Source organism: Pteronotus mesoamericanus, unplaced genomic scaffold, assembly GCF_021234165.1.
Source record: "Pteronotus mesoamericanus isolate MK-2021 breed Mesoamerican mustached bat unplaced genomic scaffold, CSHL_Meso_final contig_32, whole genome shotgun sequence".
NCBI lineage: Eukaryota > Metazoa > Chordata > Mammalia > Chiroptera > Mormoopidae > Pteronotus > Pteronotus mesoamericanus.
In genome coordinates this window covers 15138076-15160637 of record NW_026555134.1, presented here as the reverse complement: position 1 = coordinate 15160637, position 22562 = coordinate 15138076, and the positions used below count along the sequence as shown (strand labels likewise).

At 41.7% G+C, this 22562-nt stretch overlaps 1 protein-coding gene across 1 annotated transcript in view; it reads right to left on the bottom strand.

The window, feature by feature from the left end:
- KLHL2 (kelch like family member 2) overlaps positions 1 to 21475 on the bottom strand; it is a 76682-nt gene extending 55207 nt beyond the window's left edge. Inside the window, exons 1-2 of the mRNA XM_054576118.1 lie at positions 21234 to 21475; positions 8875 to 9000 (exon numbers count right to left, since the gene is read on the bottom strand). Coding sequence (XP_054432093.1) covers positions 8875 to 9000; positions 21234 to 21259 — 152 coding nt within the window. The 5' untranslated portion in view covers positions 21260 to 21475. The remainder of the gene's footprint in view (positions 1 to 8874; positions 9001 to 21233) is intronic.
- Positions 21476 to 22562: the final 1087 nt, after the last annotated feature.

Sequence of the window (22562 nt, the reverse complement as noted above, 5' to 3'; positions counted from 1 at the left end):
ACACGATAAAACATGTAGAAAACTAAACTGGGTTGATGGCCAAAAAAATACGTATTTAAAATGACCTTGGGTTATTATAAAATTAAAAAGAATTTTGTTACCTTAAACCATTATTTTTCCTTAAACAAACCATTATTTAGTGAACATACCTCCAATTCTAAACTATCCACTTTAATTCATTCACAAACAAGTGGTAGACATTTTTTTACATACTATGCAAGCTGCTCAGTGAGATCCTCCAGCTCCATAAAAATGTCTTTTCGGCAAAAAACGTTGCTGATGTTTATTCCAAACAAGAAGGCGCCAACTCTAAAACTGACCTTACTCAGAGTCATGGCATCAACGGCTGAAACAGGTGTGGTGAAATCAAAAATCCTTTCAACACACCTCAAATACCTGAGCATGGAATTTATGTTTATAGCATCCATAGGTCATGCGTGGCCCTGCCTCTACTATTCCTCCTACATCCTCCAAGCGCGGCCCACCTGCTTCTGTGAGTTTCTAGTCTTCTAAGTAACATTTTCACAAGACTTTCACCAAGTCCTGGAAGTTTTCCACTTTCCCACACTGCTTACAAACTTGTTTCTGTGGAGTTCACACCAAAACTTTTCAGAGATCCTACTGGCACCTGTCCTCCCTCCAGCCTAGGAGAAACTGTAAGAAGCGCAGCGCCCTCTTGCACCGGTGACGGCTGCAGTCCTGGGCCTCACGGGCGACGAGCCCCCTGTGCCCTTTAGGCTGAGGTACCGCTCATGGGTGGTGCTGACGTGATGGCTCACGATGCTGCATGAGTCATCCGGCAGGTCCTCCATTACAGTGAGGAAAGGTGCCACCATGGTTCACTCATCTGTCATTCCTCCACATCACTAATTTGTGATTCCTCCATCGGGATCTGACAATGTCTACCATCTGCTCCGAGAATGGAAAAGCACTCTTCAATTCTATCCATTCCATGGGTTCACAAATAACTAGGGTGAGAAAAGTCAGCAGTATTTTCAGGAGGGTACAACACAAAAGCTTCACTTTCATGTAGTATCTCATTTAGACCCCACCACAATCTTATGAGGTAGGTATAATTAGGACTTTTACTCCCAAAATGTATAGCCATGGAAGCCAGGGTTAAAGATGAGTAACGAGCCTAAAGTCCCCACTAGCGGCAATATCAGGATTCAAACCCATAGAGTCTAGCCCCAGAGGTCTCCTAACCGCTACACAAAACCATCTGAATTTGTGTTTTTAAGACCTGTTAAAGTTTTAATGAAACAGGCAATAGAAAATATAAATTATAAATAACACCAAATTATTATTTGACATACTATATACGAAGAACTATTTTTTTTTATAGTTCTAGTTTATAAAAGGCCTGATTTTAGTGGGTTTTGAGCACCACTCTACAAGAGTATTTAGAAAAATCAAAGTTTATTTGCTCATTCAACAAGGCATTATAGGATCATCTCTGCTTAAGGAGACCAGAAAAAGGACTGACAATCAAAGATTACAGGACAGAGTGGAAAACTGTAAAATGTAAAAGTTGTAAAAATGCTATGGGAATAGGGGAGCATCTAAATCAGACTGGTGATCAGAAAAGGCTTCCTGCCGCTACTGACCTTAAGCTGAGTTCTAAAAAAAAGTAAATGTTAGCTGGAAGAAGAGGGAGCAGGAGAACTCTAAGCGACAGAAGAGAATGTGCTGTTGCATGGAGACCTGAAGCAGCAAAGTCCAGTGGGGACCTGTGGAACAAGAAGTGTGAAGAGACAAGAGGGCGTGAGCAAAGCAGGAGGGGAGGGGATGGCAGTCGGCAGAGCCACTGCACAAGCCTCTCGAGAGGGGCATCTGCGTCTTCCTACCGTGACCACGGGATCTGGACTCAAATCAAACCTCAGCCCACGGCATCTTTAATGTAGGTTTTCCTTTTGTCAGTCATCCCTCTCCTTGCTCTAGTTTCAAGATGGAACTTGAGTGGAATTATACTTTAACACCTCAAAATCACATCATCAATTCCATTCAGCTTCAATTACAATTACTCATTGATCCAGACCTTGTAGCGTAATACCTGCTGGGTGTTGCATAATTAGCTTGGTCTTACTGCCTTATTAGCTGATGTTAGTTAACTAATAAGGAAAAAGCATTCCCAAACTAGTAACATGCAGCCACGCCTTGGGTGAGGTCACAGGGAGTCAAAGAGCCACATTACAAATCAACGAACTGAATTACTACGGGGTGAGAAGAGAAAGGCTACAAACAAAAAGTCTGGCAATAAAAATAAGAGACACTTGTTTGAAACCAGTCTACAGGGTACGTTTTTGAGTTTATGTTCCTATTACTTGAAATCTAATAAGGGAATGGACTGTAGGAAAAGAAAGCTTTCAGAATGAGATAAAGTTGTTATTCAGCAAAGTTTGCACTTATTCACTCATTTAGCAAATAACCAGAGTGGCTACTGTGCGCCAAGCACTATGTCAGTTTACCACAATAAACAGGATAATGCCTATGACAGCAAAGAATGTACAGTCGCGCAGGGAAAACAGACAAGCTAAGCGGTAATTACAAAATGAACCTATGACTATTAAGATGACGCAAGCATCTGGTGTTTGGGAGTGCACAGGAGCCACCGAGCCCAACTTCACGGGGCCTTTGGGAAGAAGTTGCTTCTAAGCTCAAATCTGAAGAACAGGGGTTACCTTACGTAAGACTCAGGTGGCACAGAAAAATGAAAGGTGCTCCATCTCCTGAATGAAATGACATCATGAGAATGGGCCCTTCTCAGGAAAAAAACTGCTTTGAAAATTAATAAAACATGCCTCAACATGCCAAGACATTATTTGGTTTTAAATGAATGAATTCTTAGGACTAGAAAACCTATCACTGTTGTGCATATTATCTTCTCAAGGTAAAATGTGCCTTCAGGCTCTGAGATATCAAAAATAATTAGTAGTCACATGAAACAAGAATTTACTTTCTCCTGGAAGTGGGGGTGGTAGGCAGATGACATGGCATCTGTCTGCCTTTCTTTCCCGGGTGCCAGGGAAAATCTGGAGGCACTTCCTACCACATGGCATGGAAGTGAAGTAACAATTGAGGGGCCAGGCTGGCGAGATGTACCGTTAGTCAGAGTCCATGGGGCAAACACAAACCATAGCCTAGGAATGTGCCCCAAGACATACTGGAACAGCATCAGGTGTCAGGACAAAGAAACAAGGAAAGACATTTTTTTAAAAAGTGAGGGGCAGGGGGGAAGAGGTCAAAAGCCAAGGAAATTAAAAGCTGGTCAGGAAGCAGGGTGAGCCAGATGTGGTGCTGCTGTTTGGAACACAGCCGCACCACCGAGTACTGGCTCCCTGGCACATAAGGAGGTGGGGTAGAGAGGTGAGCTGTTTCAAAGGTAAAAGGCTACCTGATGGCTGACTTAAATTAGTCATTTTAACAAAACTTCCTCGAATCGACAACGTCATTTAACAGGCAAGGCAGATGCAACCTGGCTAAAATGTCAATAAAATCAAAGAACAACAAAACTCTAAGCCAAGGGCCACTGCTGTTTGTCTTCTTTTTCTTTTTAAAATCATGACGGTTTCAATTTGAATTTCTGTAGCAGTTCAGCACAAGGAAAACCTAGATGTTGGGTGTAGTAAGATCCACCACACTAATAGTCCTGAAGAACAGCACAGCCTCAACAGATCTGCACCCACTGAGACTTTCAAACAAGAAGAAGCAACAGTGACAGTCAACTTAGAAAGCTGCAGGGAAACCTACTTAAGTGACTGAGAAACTGTTTTAAATAAGGGGCCCCAGAAGAGAGAATCTTTTCAGATAGACTCAAGACAGCAGAGTAACAGTAAAAGCTGACAAATCAGAGCCACAGGAAGACATGGCAGAAAGCATGTTACTGTCTGTAGGGAAGGGAAGGGAAAGGAAGGGAAGGGAAGGGAAGGGAAGGGAAGATCTCCTGATCTGAGGACCTGCAAGAATACTTGGTCACCACTGAGAGCAGATGAAAAGAATAAATAGAAATAAAGTAAAAGAAGGCATTAGGGACAGAAAAAAGGTGGTGGGGAGGGAGCACAGTAGAGAGAAGGAAGTTAAAAGATTTGAGGGAAAACTAATGCAGAGCTGAGTTTCTAAATGTGTGAGTGAAAAGCTCCACAACCTGGTAGAAAACACAGAATATGTACAAAGGGAACGTCCTCATTGAAAGTGGGTTTTTTTCAACTTGGTGAAATAAATCACAAGGTAGATACTCTTAGCTTCAATAATTTTTAAAAAATAAGCCAAACTAAGATTTCCTGGTTTCCTGACTTAGGATGGGATGCTGAGGCTAACAGAAGCAGCACAGTGTCTCACACATGCTAAATATTCAGCAACACGAAGAGAACAGGAAGTAGAAGTTATGTTAGTCAATTCATTTCCTACCATCCATTCTTCAATTTTTGAAATTTTTTAATGATTCTGTCCATGCTCAATAAGCACCATTTTAAAAAAAGATCAATCCCAAGTGCTGAAAAATCACTGTAGAAGATTACCAGTTACACTGAGACTGTAAACTTCAAAATATCTCTTCAACTTTCTAAACAAGCTCGCTTGATCCGGGGGTTCTTTCCAACTTTTCTGTACTTCAAGGAATGTTTTATATTCTACTCTAACACAACACAGAAACAAAAGAACCTGACAGTGTCTTACTATAGAAAAATATACACATTTGAGCAATAAAAATTTCATATCCTATATAATTTCCTAAAATCTCTTGTAGAAACAGTGATATAAAGCTATGAGGAGAAAAGCAAGCCCACTTAAGTTTATTATTTAATTCATTTGCCAGCTAAGCAACAAAATACAAATAACCAAAGAACCACAACTCAAATTTTTCACAGATGCACAGCAGATAATTTTATCCTAGTAGTGATCTAGGGCCACAATGTCTAAAAGTCCTGGGGGAAAAATACAACAAGCACTCCTTTAAGAGAGAGCTCTTTCATTTAAATTATCTTCTAGAATGTAAGATCTGCTGTTATAACTGAATAACTAAATACTTGTGGCTTATCTGTAAGTGAACATTTGAATTGTCTCATACGACTTATCTACTGAAAACTTCGAAGTCCTAAATATAACTTAAGGATCAAAATTATTTTCCTTCTAAACAATAGGTTGGCCCCCACTAATACTCATTGAAATTTTTAAAGCTCCAATACAGTCTTATCCCATATCCTAGAAAATCGAAGTGGGTTTTATTTAAAATTTATTTAAAGGCAAAATGCTACCTTTGACAGCTTTTTTTTTTTTTTTTTTTTGGACATCTCAAAAAACTCACAGTCTAAGGTTCTCAATAAAACTTAGGTCTGGGATTTAGTCTGCTTCTCTGCCTCCTCAGCAACCCAATACAGTGCGTTGCATAATAAGCCCTCTGTAAAGATGCATTGGCTTAATTTTGAAAATGCTAGTGTTTTGAAAAACTCGTCCCCCACCCCCAACCCCTGTTTGGAAAATTTAAAGAAATGAATTTCCCACCAGAGATACGTTGCTGTGCTCGACTTGTCCTTTTACTACACTGCCAGGTTGTTCCTCTGACATCATTCATGTTACAATGCTACTACCTTTCAAACACCTTTACTGATTCCTACTACCCACAGGATTAGGTCTCAAGTCACCACACCATTTAAACCTGCCACAGGACTGTGCTTCTCTTGCTTCCGAGCCTTTTCTACAGACTTCCCGGTACGAATTCTTGATTCACTTTATCCAACAGGTTATGTTTATCCCCTCCCTAGCTCGTGTAACTATCCAGACCAGGGACTGCCTTTTCTCTCCCATCCTCTGTATGAACCCTACTACACTCCCACCAGGCCCAGCTGACACCACCTTTGCGGATCGCTGTGGATTTATCCTGTGAGAATCCTTTGCAGCACCCACATCTTGCAAACAGTTTTCCACCACCTCATCCTCCTCTCTGGCATCTCCTGCAGCAATCAAGACACTTGCAAGGGCACGGGCAAGTCTGACACTGTTTTTCGGCCCCCAGCCTTTTGGGCATGCTCGATGATCTTAAAGGGGAACTTGGTGTATGCAAATACCTGCTAAATACACTGCTTAGAAGTGACTGCACGATTTCTAATCCAAATAATTTAAAGTCATTCAAGCTTACATTGAGCTGGGACAGAGAGCTGTATCTGAGCCTCCTGTCTTAAACAAAACAAAACAAAAACCTAGTTTAAAGAAAATGTAACATTTCTTTTCTATAAACTATATTAATTCTATAACTGAAATTTTACAAAACTGTCTCCCCACTCCCATGACCACACTTTCTACCAACCAAAATTGGAAGAAAAGTAACTTTTACTCCTTAAATTTCACTTCCATCAGCTAAAAGCTCATAAATACTCTCTGGCGTACAGCTGTTATTGTACCAAGTTGAAGGGACAGCCCAAGTGCAGGGCGCTGAGAACAAGGAAGTTCCCTTTCCTAGCAGTCAGGAAGTCACTCTCAGCGACCCTTTCCTGGCAGCAGGAGGCTGATGCAAGCACAGTGTGTAAGAAGTGATTTTCAGTTGCACAAGGAGTAGGCCTCTTCAAAGACTTTTTTTTTTTTTTTATTATTCAAATTGACTCTAAGGGGTAAGAGAGAAGAGAATGGTATTAAATACAAAAAAAGGGGAGCGGGGAAGATTCTAAGGAATCCCAAAGAGGGTTCATTTTTTAAAACACAAGCAGTTGATGACTTCGTTAAAACAATCCCAGTTGTAGATCTGGCAGCCAACACTCTCCAGCTATTCAAAGGCCATTCTTCATTTTGAAAGTCAGCTGCAACAAGAAAGTACTATTTCATAGCCATGTAGTTCACACCCAAAATGAAACAAATAGGTAAGTGAAGGCTACAGCTAAATAATCCTAGGGCAAGGCAAGAATACCACGTGACCTGCAGGTAAGCAGGCAGACCATCTCCTAGGCTCAGAGAATGCCCACGCTGCAGTGAACCTTAGGCTTCATCCTGTCCATTCCCCTCCCCTTACAGTTAAGGCTCGAAGAGACACGCTCACACACCAGCAGCAGAAGGTCGCAGCTACTGCACCGCCTGGATTGGGGGGCAAAATGTGAGTACAACTATTTAAAGTCAGTCTTTCTAAACTTTTCAAAGAAAAAGGAAAGCCACTAAAGATCTCAGTCATAAAATAACCTGAATATTTTTCTTAACTTTTCTTTTAGTTCCACTTAGTAACCACTGCATTTTAGATTCTAATAATTATTGTTGCAATGAGATTAAAATATTCAAACAGCAAGGCCACACGTGCTGGGTAATCCCAGCGATATTTTTTCACAAAGGCTAAATGAAAACCTACTTATTGAAAATGTCAGAGCAAGACTAGGAAGCAAATCAAACATCCAATATTCAGTTTAACTTACTCTTGTCTCTCTCTCTTCAATCTACTCTGCACCCAAAAGCCAGTGTGTTCTTTTCAAAATACAAATCTGATCTCATAACCCTGCTGAAAACTCTCCCACGGCTTTCTCCCATGATTAACTCCTAAGACAGACCAAAACGCGTAAGGCCCTAGGAACACTGGCCCTCAGCCACCCACACAGCCTCCCCTCCTGCCGTGACTCTCTGACCGCCTGCGCCGCAGCTACCCAGCGGGCCTCCAGGGAGGCCAGCTCCCTCCCAGCGACTTGAGCGTTGCCATTCCCAGCTGGAACACTGTTCTCTCATCTCTCCCACCACATAAGGACTTCCCTGCTTTACCGCTATTCTTTTTCAGATCTCAGCACAATTATTCCAGTCTCCTCAGGGAAGCCTGCCTTCCTTCATAGGCCTCTGCTATCTGCCTCCACAGGCCCCCTTAAAGCACTTACTGTCACTGAAATTATCTGTGAAACTCTCTGACTGACTAATGCCTGCATCCTGCAGTCAACCATAAGCCTCATGAGGACAGCAACCGTGTCTGCTTTGGCTCACCACTGTCTTCCCATCACTGGCAGATAATTATTTATTGACTCCTTAATTTAAAGAACAAATAAACAAATGATAGACCTGAAGATGAACTTTTAAGAAGACACAGCATAAGGACATCAAGGGAAAGTTTAAGTCACTCCCTTGTTAGCCCAAGCTTTTAAATACATGTAGAGGACTTTACCAAAGGAAATGATGAGAAAAAAATATGTCTTTCATAAAATGGTAACAAAACCAATATTGTTCACACATACATTAGTCTTTTAATTAAAAAAAGAAAAGCTACTCATATTTCAATCCACTTTAAAGATCACTCTTTTCATTACAGTGACTCTTAACACATTTGAGAATTCCCTAAATAATGGGCAGGCCCCAAAATTACTACCACCACCACCAAGGAGAGTGTTACATTGTCCTCCATCTAAAAGTTTTCTTTCCATAGTCTTTGCAATAACAAGTTAGAAACCCTGCACCACCAATGTCCAACAGAAATATACTGCAAGTCACAATTTCCCAGTAATTACATTTAAAAAATAAAAAAGAAACAAGTGAAATAAATTGCAAGAATTCTATTTAACCCGCACTATCCAAAATATTATCATTTAAAATGTAATCAACATTTAAAAAGCTTATTAGTAAGTATTTTACATTCTTTTTTTTGTACTAATTCTTGGAAATCCATTATGTATTTTCAACTTACAGAACATCTCAGCTCACAACTGCCACCATGCTAGTGGCTGCCACACTGAGCAGAGTAGCCTTACACCACTCCCACTTCTGATAATTATTTGCTTTCTTTCTTCCTTTAAAACACTTGCAGAAAAAGCTTTTAATGTTCTCTGTATCAAACAAAACAATACTGAGGCAAGGGGAGTATATTTACTGTAAACATCTAAAAAATAAAGGGAAGACACCCATGTTTCCAGGTTAATGTAATGATACCTTCGTAATTCATTCATGACTTTAAAAGCTTTCTTCATGTGCCAAGGATTCACTGTCACTGGGCAGTGTTTTTCAGTATTATCATCTTTTGAATCGAGAGGCTTCTGATGACCCTGCTTTGTGCATCTGTACATAAAAGAAAAGAACAGAAAAACAGAAAAAAATCTTTATTAAAGATAATTTAGTTCAGGCTTATTGGGCTGCAGGAGACACAAGGACTGCCCCTGCCACACTTATTTAGAGAAAGCCTCACAATACATCCAAATGCAAGATTAAGACACAATTTAGAACATGTTCTGATGGTCACTATGACTTTACCAGGAAAGTGGATAATTACCTCCCTGGTGTCAAAGCTCCGTCAAACATGAGCACTGACAACTCAGGAAACGTGGTTCAGCGGATACCTCCAAATAAAAATGCTAAGAAATGATCTCCTCCATTGGAAATTAACCTGTTTTTACAATCTGTTGTAGTTACACAGTATTTACACACCAAGCAGGAACAGGATCATATTTTACACAAATTTCAGAAACTTAGCATCTGATTTGAATTTTGCTCTCCATTCGTAAGGTTACTTATCCCATATACTAGTTCCAACCTACTCTATGAAGACATCAATCATGTTAACTAGAGTGTGAGTATTGACTGTAGGGCAATGACTATAGTAAGTATTTTTCTTTCACTGTTTGCTTAATCCTCACAACTCTCTAAGCTAATTACTATTATTATCCCCATTTAACAGATGAAGAGATTGAGGCCAAAAATAATTCGGGTAGCTCGGTAAATGATAGAGTAAGAGGCCTGTTGGACGCTCAGGCTCATCCTTTTCACTAAGGTTCATACCATTTCCTACATTTAGCGTTGGATATTTAATTTTATATTTAAATTTATAATTTTTAAGGGCACAAGGTTATATTGGTATTACTGCATAAATTCTTTTGAGACTTGAGAAACATAAAACAGCAAATAAAATCAGGGCACCTGGAGGCTGATCCAAGTGTGGAGGTAGAATTAACTGCTAATGAACACAAGGGAACTTTGAGAAAGTGGTTTCATGACTCTAGAAATTCACTAAAAATCACTTAATCATACAATTATATGAGTAAAACTTATGGCATGTAAATTATACCTAAGTAAATCCATTAAATTAAAAAATCAGGATACCAAATTAAGCCTTTGAAGATCATACTCATATATACATCACATAAGAACAGGCAAACATCATTAGTTATTGTTGCATTTCTCTTCATACCTCTTCCTTTCCTGACCCATTTCTGAAAGGCTGATTCATTTTTTAAGTATTATCTTTTCAGCTTTGCACAGTGGCAGTATCATAGCCAATGAGTTTTATCCAAGGCACAATGATTGCTAACTGGAAACTTTAAATACCATCTTCCATTAATTCATCCAGCAATTTTTTCTGAGTGCCAACTATGTACCAAGCACTATTCTAGGCACTTGGAATATATCCATGAACAAAACAAAGATTCCTGTCCTCACAGAACTTGCAATCTAGTATGTGTGTGGAAGGATAATATACGTAACAAATCATTAAAGTAGGTGGCATGTTAGAAAATGATAAGAGCTATGGAAGAAAAGGAAAGGGGCAAGGTAAAGAGAGTCAAGAGTGTGCAACAAGACCAGGGCTGGCACCAGCACGGACAGGGCAGTGCAGATCATGCAGGGCCTTGCAGAGCATTGGGAGGACTTTGGCTTTTACCCTGAGGTACACAGGGAAGCGCTGCAGAAGAATGACACCATCCACCTTATGTCTTCAAAGGATCACTCTGGTTGCTGGTTGGGAATAGTCTATATGGGTCAAAGATGAAAGCGGGGAAGCTCTTTGGGAGGGCGATGCAGTAGGAGATGACAGTCTCTCAGAGCAGGGCAGGAGCAGTGGAGAGAGGAGCAGTGGTGAGAAGTGGCTCAGTTCTGACATATTTTAAAGGTAGTGACAACAAGATCTGTTCACAGAATGCGAGCTCTGCTCACATGTAGCATGTCCAAGAAAGAATGACTCCACGGTTTCTGGTCCGAGCAACTGGAAGGATGGAGTGTCTGTTCACTGAATGGGAAAGGCTGCATGCAGAACTGGTTTAGGGGTAAGAAGATCAAGAGCTGAGTTTTATACAGGTTGGTTTTGAGATACCAGACCTCAACATAAAGATGTCAAAAAAGGTATCAGATGGATACTAGAGCCTAGAGTTGGAGAGAAAAATCTAGCTACAGACAGCAATGTGGAAATCAGTCATTACCTAGATCGGCGATTTTCAACCGTTTTCATCTCATGGCACACAAACTAATTACTAAAATTCCGCAGCACACCAAAAGACATCTTTTTTTGCTGATCTGACAAAAAAGATAAGTATGATTCTGATTCATTCACACTGGACAGCTACTGTTGTGTTGGCTGCTTTCATTTTTTTATCTGACACTCTAAGGGAAACGAGGTCAGTGCCCCTGACTAAATAGTTGAGTACTGCATGTTTTAAAATTCTTGTGGCACACTGGTTGAAAATTGCTGACCTAGATGGTACATGAAGGCATGAAACTCAGGTACCCAAATATTAAGGTAACCTCCAATGTAACCTTCCTTATTTCCGGCTACCCACACCACCTCCCCATCCACACTGAGACAGTTGATTATTCCAGAGCTTGCCTAGGGGAAGTGAGCATCAGTCCTGCTTCCCCGCCACCTGAGAGTTTTTAAATAGGCCTTACAAACGACCTAGGGCAAGGCATTGCCTCCAGGAGATGAGCCCACAGCTGGAGAGAACAGCATAGTGTCCTCTGCTCCCGGTGGCCTCTCGCTTCTGTGCTTGTGTCTGTGTGTCTCTGTGTGCCTGCATAGAGCGGTGAGTTACACCTGGCCTAAGAAAAAGAATTAGTAAGTCTAGAAATCAAAAGATGGCAAACATCTAGATCTGGTGGAGTGGACTGGGGAAATACTTTATGGTATAAGACATCTTCTAATGATGCCACTTCATACCATTCTTGCATAAAGAAAACAATAGGAAAAGGGGGGAACTATGCAGATACATGTAACCTACACAAACCAACCATGTAACACTGAAGGTCCACATATATAAAGCAATTTAATAATGTTTATACCTGCTTCTAGTCTAATAACTTAAGAGTATTCAGTAGACAGAAAATATAACATTGAGGATTAGCAAACTATCATAGAGGGCTTTCCACAAAACACTCAGAATAGAAGAGAAAGCAACTCTGCCCTAGAACAAATATCATCAAGAGTCAAGAATATTTACATTTGCTTAAGAAATTAGAAATTAAAACTTCTTGCATTTAGAGAATTAACTTTAAGACGGCTACCATGTAACATTCAATGTCTATGTTGGTGCTTCCTTATAGCTACTTTCAGCTCCCACTTTTTTTAATGTGCTCCAGAAACGCTGCCAAAAAAAAAAAAAGACTTTATTAAAAGGCTTTTTTTTTTTCTTAAAAGGCTTAAAGAAATAAGTAAGAAATAACACTAAAATTTTTTAAAGTGTTCTCCGTACTGAAAGCCACTTACAAACACAGCTCCCCGCCACACAGGTCCCACACAAAGGCAGCTCCCTGCCACACACTTGCAACACTAAAGGCCCTCTCCATAATTTTCCACTGCCTATGTGGTTTTGTGTTAGATGGCCTCTCGTTCAGAGGCAGAAATGAGTAACAGAACATTACACGTCATGTCTAAAACTACAGATGTGGAAAATGAACATATACTAGGAAGCATCTAAGTGGAAGGTAACCCTTCAAGTTATACCACTGTAAGTGCAGCGTTACATCTTGTCCCTGCTTCCCTTTAAAGCAAAGAGCTAGCTGGCCTTTTCCCGAAAATCTCTTCACTCTGAGAACTGTCTTTAAAATATCTGGAGAAGGTACTTTTCCAAGGTTTTTCACTTTTCAGTCTTTCCTTAACTCTACATCCCATACCGGGTCTTAATACTATCCAATGGCCTTTTGTTACAAAACCTGCTCTAAAATAGTTGAGGCATCCAAGGACTTGGTTCCCAGCCCACTGCTATATTTTGTAATACATAATTCTAAGGCTCTTCTTTCAATGACTGGCTCTTCTGCAAATTCCCAGCTGTGGGCAAGGATGGCTTCTCGGGCCAGGTAACTTTCTTTTTCTTTTTTTAAGATTTTATTTATTTCTCTTTCGAGAGAGGGGAAGAGAAGGAGAAAGAGAGAGAAAACCATCAATCAGCTGCCTCTCGTACACTACACAATGTGGGGGCGGGGGAGGCAAACCCGCAACTCTGGCATGTGCCCTCACCTGGAATCAAACTTGCCATGTTTTGCTTTGCGGGATGATGCCTAAGAAACTGAGCGACACCTGTTAGGACAGAACAGGTACCTGTCTAACTCTGGCTAAGAACACATTACTGAAAATAACTGAATTCTCTACGAAGAAGCAAACAGAGACCGGGTTGTCTCCTTCAGAGAGTCAGGACTCCATAACCAGGCAAAGGTTTTAAACCTACCGCAAGAATTTTGTGGACACCTTAAAAATTAGGTCCAGGTTTTTTTATATGTACATCATTCACTTGAGAACACTGAATTCCAATGGAGACAGAAGAATCAGGATGACCCAAGCAATTTTTTCAAGCTACACTTAACCATTCCTCTTCACATGAAGATTCAGGCAAGCGCTTTTTATAGTACTGACTGTATCAGAATGACAGCATCTCCAGGAGCAGGGGTGAAAGGAGGCTTGCATAATTTTTTGAAGTGATGTAATATATACCCCACCGCCCACTTAACTCCCACTCCAGGACAATCATCTCAGACTGAGAACAAACACTAGAAAATATGGGCCGGTTATGTTTCTAATGTTTTCTGGTGGAAACAATGCTATACTTCATGTGAATGACACAGCTGCAAAATTTAGCAGGGGACCAGACATTCTCCCATTCAGAACACCAATACTGAGCCCCTTGGTGGCCACCATCTCTGTTCTCCCTTCTGCCTCTCCACCTCAAAAGCTGCGAGACTCCCCTGCCTGCAATGAGTCACCCACCATTACTCACAAATTTTTGCCAAGTTCACGTCAGCAGCTGTTGTTTTCAAAGTCACCATCCATGCTGTATGGCTCTGAAGTTTCTCCATTGTTTTATGATACCACTTTGATTTTCTCTGCTGTCTTCCTAGTTAAATTTGCTCATTGTCTTCCTGGCAAAACTTGGTTATTATACTAACATTGCTCCCATATACAAGTCAGGGATATCGGAAATGACATAACTAATATTTGTTAGGTCACTCTAGAGTTCCCCAACAAAGCACTCTCATATCCCTCCTCTCACCCGAATAACCACTATATTTCTTAGAGGTTGTATAAGTAGAGGGCTTTCTCTATTGGAAACATGTCTTGGTTTGTGGTAGAGTTGTGGTTTCAATTTTTGCAATTAGCTAAAGACAAAGAGACATGCTCTACAGACTTTCTTCAAGTGTTTATTTAGAATTTAAACTTTTATTAGGTCCAGAACCAGTAGACTAACTGTAACCTATAAACATATGATAATATTACCAAATAAATACAGCTTAAAAATGTTAATGTCTTCCCTACAGACATGTAAGAACTTGAATTGTACCTTCAGTGTGTAGTTTTAGAACTGAATATGAAGAATCTTGTGAGATTAAAACACACCTCCTATCCAATCACAGGACACCTTTCACATAACATCATAATGATGCCACTGAATATATCAGTACAGTACATATATTGCTAAAAGTTATGTTTCCAATTTTCCAGAGCTGGAAAGGAGATATCTAGAAAAACTGGAACTGCCCAACGTTACTAAAATGGATTAGCAATGAAAGCAGAGCACTGAGATATTATATGCCATCCTTCCTCAGGCCCCTAGGACTTGGCCATGTGGCTGTTAAATGTGTGAGAAAGCTTTTGGCAGGAGGAGGTGGTTGAGATGTCTGAGGTGGAGAGGTTGAAGGAAGTTGGAGTATAATTGCTCTCAGATAGTAGAACAATAGAGCTGTATAAAGCTCTACTTCAGTTCAGCTCCAGCTCTCTCCCTCCCACCTACACGACAAACAGCGCATAATCAGGCACTTTTTGTCCCTGACAGTGACTATTACCAGGAAAGGGACCAGGGTACAAGCATTCTTTATGCAAGATCATTCTTATTTTAAAGGATATGTTATAAACAATTAACAAAGCACTGTCAAATGGGATATTTGTAAGGTGCTAAAAGAGGAGGTTGATGATCCATTTCAAACATTTCCATGTCTGTTGTCATATTTCTGACCTTCCTTTTGCCACTTTTCCTAGTACTGCCATCACTTGGCCTTCCTTTTGCCACTTTTCCTAGTACTGCCCTCACTTGGCTGGTAAAAGAGGGTGGCAATATGACGAGGCAATTCTGTCCACTGGGCTCCATTTTCCAGCACTTGGATGCAAAGGTGCTAAAAGAGCACCAGAATCAGCTGGATGACCTGAATTGTACGCCTGCCTGTGCCAAATACTAACCAACTGACCTTGGATTAGTTACTTAGCCTCTCTGGGCTTTGGACTGTTTAATTATAAAACAAGGTTTTGTTATTCCACAAATATGTCCAATATAAAATGTAACATGAAAGTCAAAGATAATAACACCTCACCTCATTGCCTCAGGGAGCTATACTAAACATTGCACAGATGTAAACACAGAGTTAAGAAGAAAAATGTTGAAGTTAGGAGCTAAACTGAATATGGAGATTATTTTTATGGATTTGGCCTTCCTCATCTTTAATTGCAACAGTCAATTAAAATTATTACTAATACCACAGACAACTACCGCTGTTAATAAATCAAGTAGGTAAACACTGCCTAGATGCCCACTCCGTGCCCTGCTAAGCAGGAGAGGGATATAAAGGAGGCTGAACACAGGAGCCTTCTTCAGTTACATCTGAGGAGGCACATCTGAAACCACCGGGGAAGAGCACAAGTTAGTACACAGGCGCAAGATGACAGGCTACTGACTGTACATACTACGGGAATGCAAAGAGAGCTGGCATGAGTTGAAGGAAAGAGGAAAGACTTTGTGAAGGATATGAGGCTCCAACTCTTGGGAGAACTCCAAGTTGGTTTAACTGCAGGCAGGATGGAAAATGGCTGGAGACTCCCAGCGTGTGATAAAGCAGATTTTGAACATGTAAGATATGGCCAAAATGATGGAGGGCTTTGACTACCTGGCTGAGATAGCTGGTTTTGGTAAGTGATTTGACGTGACTCTAAGATGTTGGGGAATCAAATACTAGGTGGGCTGAAAGGTGAGGAGAGAAAACAAAACTCAATAGCAGAAAAAAAAATCCAAGTATCAAGTGATGAAATCTGTTAATCAAAATAGTAGCAGTCAGAGGAGACACTTGAAACCAAGGCTCTACAGTACCTGGGAGCTGATAAGATGTGGAAGGTGATGAAAGAGAGAAATCAAAGACCATTCGAAGGCTTTGGGCAGACCGATTATTCCACTGAATAAGTGGTGATGTTATAAAGAGAAATCAGTTTGAGAACAAAGATTATGAACTCAGTCTTAGAACTGCTGAATCTGAGATATGAGCTGAGCTAAGACTAGGTGTTCTGAAGGAAGCTCAAAATTCAAGTCTGAAACACAGCTCTTGAGCCTGGTCTTAAGATACAGATGGAGCCACAACTTGGTGGTTAACAGCTGATTGGAAAGAAGACTTGGCCAAGTCCTGCATCTGTGAGAAACAGCTACTGCCAACAAACAGTAACAAGAAAAGCCATGGAAGACAAAAAAGTGACCAAGAGAGTCCCAGCTCCTCCTGGCAGCTCTATGGTAAGCTTGGGAAAGTAATTTAACTTCTGAAAAAAGATAATCATAAGAGACATATACTATAAGGTAGGTCGTTGACAAGATTAAGAGAGATAAAGTAACAAAATAAATAAATCACATTTAGCAACCTAAAAACTAGAGAAGAAAATCAAGAACAAATAGTGTCATGGAAAGCAAAGGCTTGTTTTTGAAGGCAGAATCAGTGAACAGAAGTGGTCCAAAAAATACTTTGGCAAATGCCAAGAGTCTGAAATGAAGAAAGTCCATAAGACAAATTATATTAACCCATCCACTACAATAATTGTGTTATGCATTTGTTTACTGTCAGTTTCAACCATGAGGAAAAGAACTTCGTTTTGTTTTCTGAGATTATTTCCAAAAGCTGACCATCACAGATGCCTAATAAATATGAACAAAAAACCTGACCTCCATCTTTATGAACAGTAGGTACACTTAGAATTCAGCAGAATTCTCTAGAAAAGCACCTGAAAGGCAATTTTCATTCTCCATAGCACCTTGATCTTAAGAAAGAAGTTGAATTATTTTCATAAACACTCCTGGTGCGGTTCCGTAACAGCCACAGATGAGTAAATTTAGAGTCACATTTACAAAAGCATACTTACTAATATTTATTAAATACCTACTAAGTGCATTAGAAAATATAAATTAGAAATAAGAGGTTTGGGGGTATTTCGTGGGAGGGAAAACAGTGATTTCCCAGCATCAGAAAATTTTAAGACTACATAAGTGAATCTACCTATTCCAGAATCTACTTCTCAAGTTCCCAAATGCAGTTTGAAATTTTCTTTATATATGACACTTCTTTCAATACACATGGATTCATATGTCTTCTTTCAACATTTTCTTCTGGACCATTATTGCTCCTAAATATTTTAAAGGTCCTTGTCTATCATTGAGGAGGTTCACCTGTGATTTGAGAGATGCCCAATTTACTTAGGACTAAATAAACAAAAAACTAGTTCAACCTTGATAACCAATGGGCTATAAAAAAAAAAAAATGGATACTGAGATAACCACAGGAATTGAATCTTAGAATTGGAAAGAGCACTAAAGGTCACCTGGCCCAGTGAATCACAAACGTCAGGCTTCAATAAACTTTAAACTGGCCAGTGATAAAATGAGGGCAATGTAGAAAGTTTTCCTAAAACTAAATCTATGCCATTTAAGAACTATTCTTTACTCTGAGATTATGTCCTCCTTTAAATTGGGAAGGGGCACTAAAATGTTCTTTCTTTTACAAAATATGACCGTTGATAATTAGTTTATTATCAATAATTTCTTTACTTGGCAAAACAAAAAACTTAGCAATTCTATGTTGGACTTCAATTTTAAAAGTCAGTAAAACTCAAAAATCTGAGAACTTCTGTTATAACCCAAACAATCTTCTGTTTAAATCCCTGAGAACACGGTCAACAAGATGTTTTTCAGCCCATGCTTGAACACCTCTGAAGTTCAAAAGTCTCCAGTGAAGTGGATTCAACCGAAAAAAAAAAAAATATGGTTGTATCTGAAGTATATCTGCTTAGTTTTGAGAAGAAAAAGCTAAAAAGCAAAATCTGTAGAAAGTCAACTTGTGAAAGAGAAACCAGGAGGAAAACAAAGGCCAAGAAAACGGTTCAGTGAGGGGCAGTCAAAGGATGAACTCTGTCCTATACCTCTTTGTCTTCCCTTAACCTAACAGTTATGAAAAGCCTTTTAAAAATAATTCCAAAAGCCGGAATATATAAAAATTTCCTGAGGTCAGAGCTTATCAGTTTACATTTCCTTTTGTACATCTCAGTTATGGCTTGAAACTCCTTTACTAATTACATCGAATTTTTAGCTGCATACCTTTCAGATCAAAAAGCACATGTCCACGGCCTTAACATCACCCAGACTTCAAAATGCAACACACTTAAATACCACATATACTCAAGGAGGCAAAAAAACAGTAAGCAGAGATACTAAAGCCCAATGACAATCTATACGGTAATTAAAAAAGATGAGGAGTGGAAAGGTGAGAAGAGATCAAAACCTAAGATGAACAAGCCCACACTGAAGGAACAAGGGAACCTGAGGCACAGTCGCCTCCATTCCTCCAAGAAGGGAACAGGTGAGATTTGAAATCAATGTAAAACTGACTGCTAGAAGAGAAGTATAAGCAAAAGTATCACACACAGTGCCAGACAGAGAGACAGGCGTTCAAATATCTGCAGAACAAACAAATTAATAAACAGACACTCACAAAAGAGGATCTGAGTCCCAGTTTCCTAACACACCATCCAAGGAACTTTAAGTCCATGTCAAACATCTTGCTTCGCCTTTAAGTTCAGGCTACAAATCTACCCTTATGAAAAACTGAGCCCTCCCAATAATTTCCACTGGCCCCTGTCCTACTCTAGCTCCAGCCCAGGGAAACCCGAAGAAGCTACTTCCCAAAGACACTGCCTGCATTTCTCAAGTTCAGCACCCATGATTCAGAGTAGGAGGAAAAAAACAAGTTAGTGGGAGTGGAAGCAGAAAGGTAAATAACACTCTTGAGTAGCTCTGGAATGAGAATTAATCCCAGACCGACCAAGTGAAAATAAAACCTATTTGTATTTATTATTAAATGAACAATGCAAAAGTCTCACCAACTTTGGCCACCTGTCGTAAAAAGAACTTTTAACGATTCTTTCATCATTGCTGGCATTCCAGGGCTTTCCATTACCTCTCCACTTACCGTTTGTTCCAGCGCTACTGATGGAGTCTCAACACCAAAGAACTGTGCTAGACCCCAAAACTCTATTGTTGATCTTTCCTAGATTCCATTTACCCACCTCTGCACGCACACAAATATTTCATCTTTTGCTCTGTTTTTCAATTACAATTTACATTCAATATTGTTTTTTGTATTATTTTCAGGTGTACACCATAGTGGTTAGACAGTCATACACGTGACAAAGTGCTCACTCAGCATTTTAAACTATTTCTATGTAAATCATTGTCTATGTATCTACTCCCTCCCTATAGAGCCTGCTTTTCCACACCCTTTTTTCACCTGCATTCTGAGATCTCCCTGGTCTTTCCTTTTGGTCACTCGGCTCAAGAACTAAGAAGGGATTGCAGAGAACTGATGTAAAGGGGGCTTGCTGCTACAGATAACATTTCCTGCCTTAAGGTGCCTCTTGAGCCTGGACACAACTCACGCTGGTGCTGTGCTCATGCTGCTGATGTTAACAGTCCACCATCATGTTTCCTAGGAGTCAGGAGCCTTCCTGAACCTGCTAAAGAACAAAACCAGATCACAAAGCCCTCAAAGCCACAGTGATCATGAAGCAACCGAGCCCTCGTTCCCACCAGTTCGGGAAGGTTAATTCAAGAGTTATCTGCTTCTTAGATCCCCATGACCTGTTCCACTCAAGCTAAAAATTCCATAGGTACTTTTAGAGATTGTAGTTCCAGAATCCTATTAGCTCTCAACATTAGGACTAAACATCAAAACATTATTCAACCCTAGCCTAATGTCCATGCTTTAGCTGGAATGCTACCAAAGAACCGCCAGAGGCTGGGTGCAGTAAAAAACGATAAGGCTCCATGAATGACTCTCACGAAAAGGTAAGCCTTTCTTCAAAATGAGGTGTCTCTGCGGTTTGAAAAGTCAGATTCAAAAGTCTTTTGTTCCTTCATAAAGATTAAACTAAGGAAAGCAAATCAAAATCGAACATTTCAGAACTCAGGGATTTATATAGTTCACTTGTACCAAAATGTTTTTAAAAAATCTTGTACTCCATAATGCAGTACCTTCAGTATCTTCCATGTAATTGTTCAGCTGTTATTATTTCTGCAAAGTAATTTTGTTTCAGGTAATCTTCAATGTATTTGGGTATCACGGAAAAAAGACACCTGTGCCTGGCAGGTCGCTACACTACTAATTTGCCCAGGGTACCAAGGAAACAGAAGATGCTCTGATTTCTGGATACAATTCTCTGCAGTGCCAGGTAAAAGAGGTCACATGCCCTGAACAGCCGCGGATCATTCACTAATGTAAATGCTCCTCAATTAATTTTACTAGAAATTTGGAGAAGCAAGCAACCTAAGATCAATTCATTTAGACGCCGGGCGTCTGGTACTTTCCAGTATCCTTTTTTTCAACGGACTCCCGTGCATCCTATTTCCATCCCTTGGAAAGGGGTCGGCCAGCTGGGCACCAGCAGCCCGTCCATTCCACGGAGGTATACACAGGATGGGGAGTCCCCAGGCACAGACCCATCCCGATTCTCCTATTCGCCTGGGATCGGCAAGACCCTTCCCAGGAAATTCTGGGCAGCGTGTTAAGTCACAGCCTGACCAGGCTGAGTTTCCTCCCGCGACCGCCTCGGGACTGCGGGAACCGCGCCTCGTCACGCCCTGCAGCTCCCACCTCCCGCCGCCCCCGGCTCCCCGGCGGCTGCCGGCGTCCAACGCCGGCGATCACCGGGCTGCCGTCCCCGAGCAGCGCTCGCGGCCAGCGACACGCGCCGCAGAGGCGCGCTTAGCTGCACCGCAGCGGCACAGCCCGCCCGCCCGATCACTCACGCGGGAGGCAACGGCGGCGTCTCCATTGTGGCTCCTCTCGGGCTTCAGAACGCAGGCACCGACCGCCGCCGCCAGCACCATTCCAGCCGCGGACGCCGGCACTGCCCACCCGCCGAGCCGCGTTCCATCCGCCTCACTGAGCGCCACCACCTGCGGCGGCGGCCCCCGCGGCCATGGCCCGCTCGGCCGGGCGCGCTCCGTCTGATTGCGCGGCTACCGCGCTCGCCCGAGTGCGGGGCGGCGGCGACAGCGAGACGGGCGGGCGCGCGGGCTCGGCCACTTCCGGGTTCGGCCCCGCCGGCGCCGACGCCGTGACGGGACGGCGAGGCGGCCTCCCGCGGCGGCCCGGGACCCCTCCCTCGGCGCCTCCCCTTCCTCCTGCTGCTGCTGGAGCTGCTGCGGCGGCTGCGGCGGCGGCGGCGGCTGCTGCTGCGGCGGCTGCTGCTCTTGGAATCGGGCGGGGGTGCCGAGGCACGGGCCCGCGGGGCGGGACTGGGGCCACGGCTCCTGCAGTGGGGTCTGTGGGTCGCCCGGGCGGGAGCGCTAGGAAACTGAACAGGGGTGTTGTCTGTGCAGGAAAAGGGCGCCCGAAAGCACAGCGTAATAGCGCTCGCTATTCACTTGCTGCTCTGCTTCACAGGTTGTTCACATTATTTTGATTTGAGCCTATGCCCAGGAAGGTGGGAAAGATAAGCATGACCAACCAATTCTTCTACAAATGGGGACATCGAGGCAAGAAGAAATGAATTTGCCTATCTAGTGTCCCAAGCAAGAAGCTGGGCCTCCTTCCCGAGTACATGACCCGTTCGAGTGAAGTGAGCACGTACTCGGCAAGGTTTTGGTGCCAGGGATACGAGAGAGAGCAAAACCAGTTCTGCGCGCGTGTGGAGCTGTCCACCTAGACCGATTAGGGAGTCAGGGAACAATGCCTACCATGAAGAAAATTGCTCAGGGTGAAAGGATGGGATGCTATCTAAAATAGCATGGAGTGGTCAGGGAAGACCTCTCAAAAGATAACATCAGAGATGGCATAAAATGAATCTCGAGTAATGCAAAGAGATTCAGGACACAGGGAAGAGCAGTGCAGAGACTCCTACGCAAAAATCTTGTCTTGAGGAACGCGAGGACCAATGTAGCAGGTGGTTCTCCAAGTATGCCCGCTGGACAGCAATAGCATGTGGGAACTTGTTAGAAATGCGAGTTCTCCAAGCCCACTTTAGAACTACTGAATCAGAAACACTGGGGTCTGTTACAGTCCGGATTATGCTGATCACCATTTATGAGTATTTATGTGTATGTTTCAAAAGGTTCATAATAATTTTTTTAAAG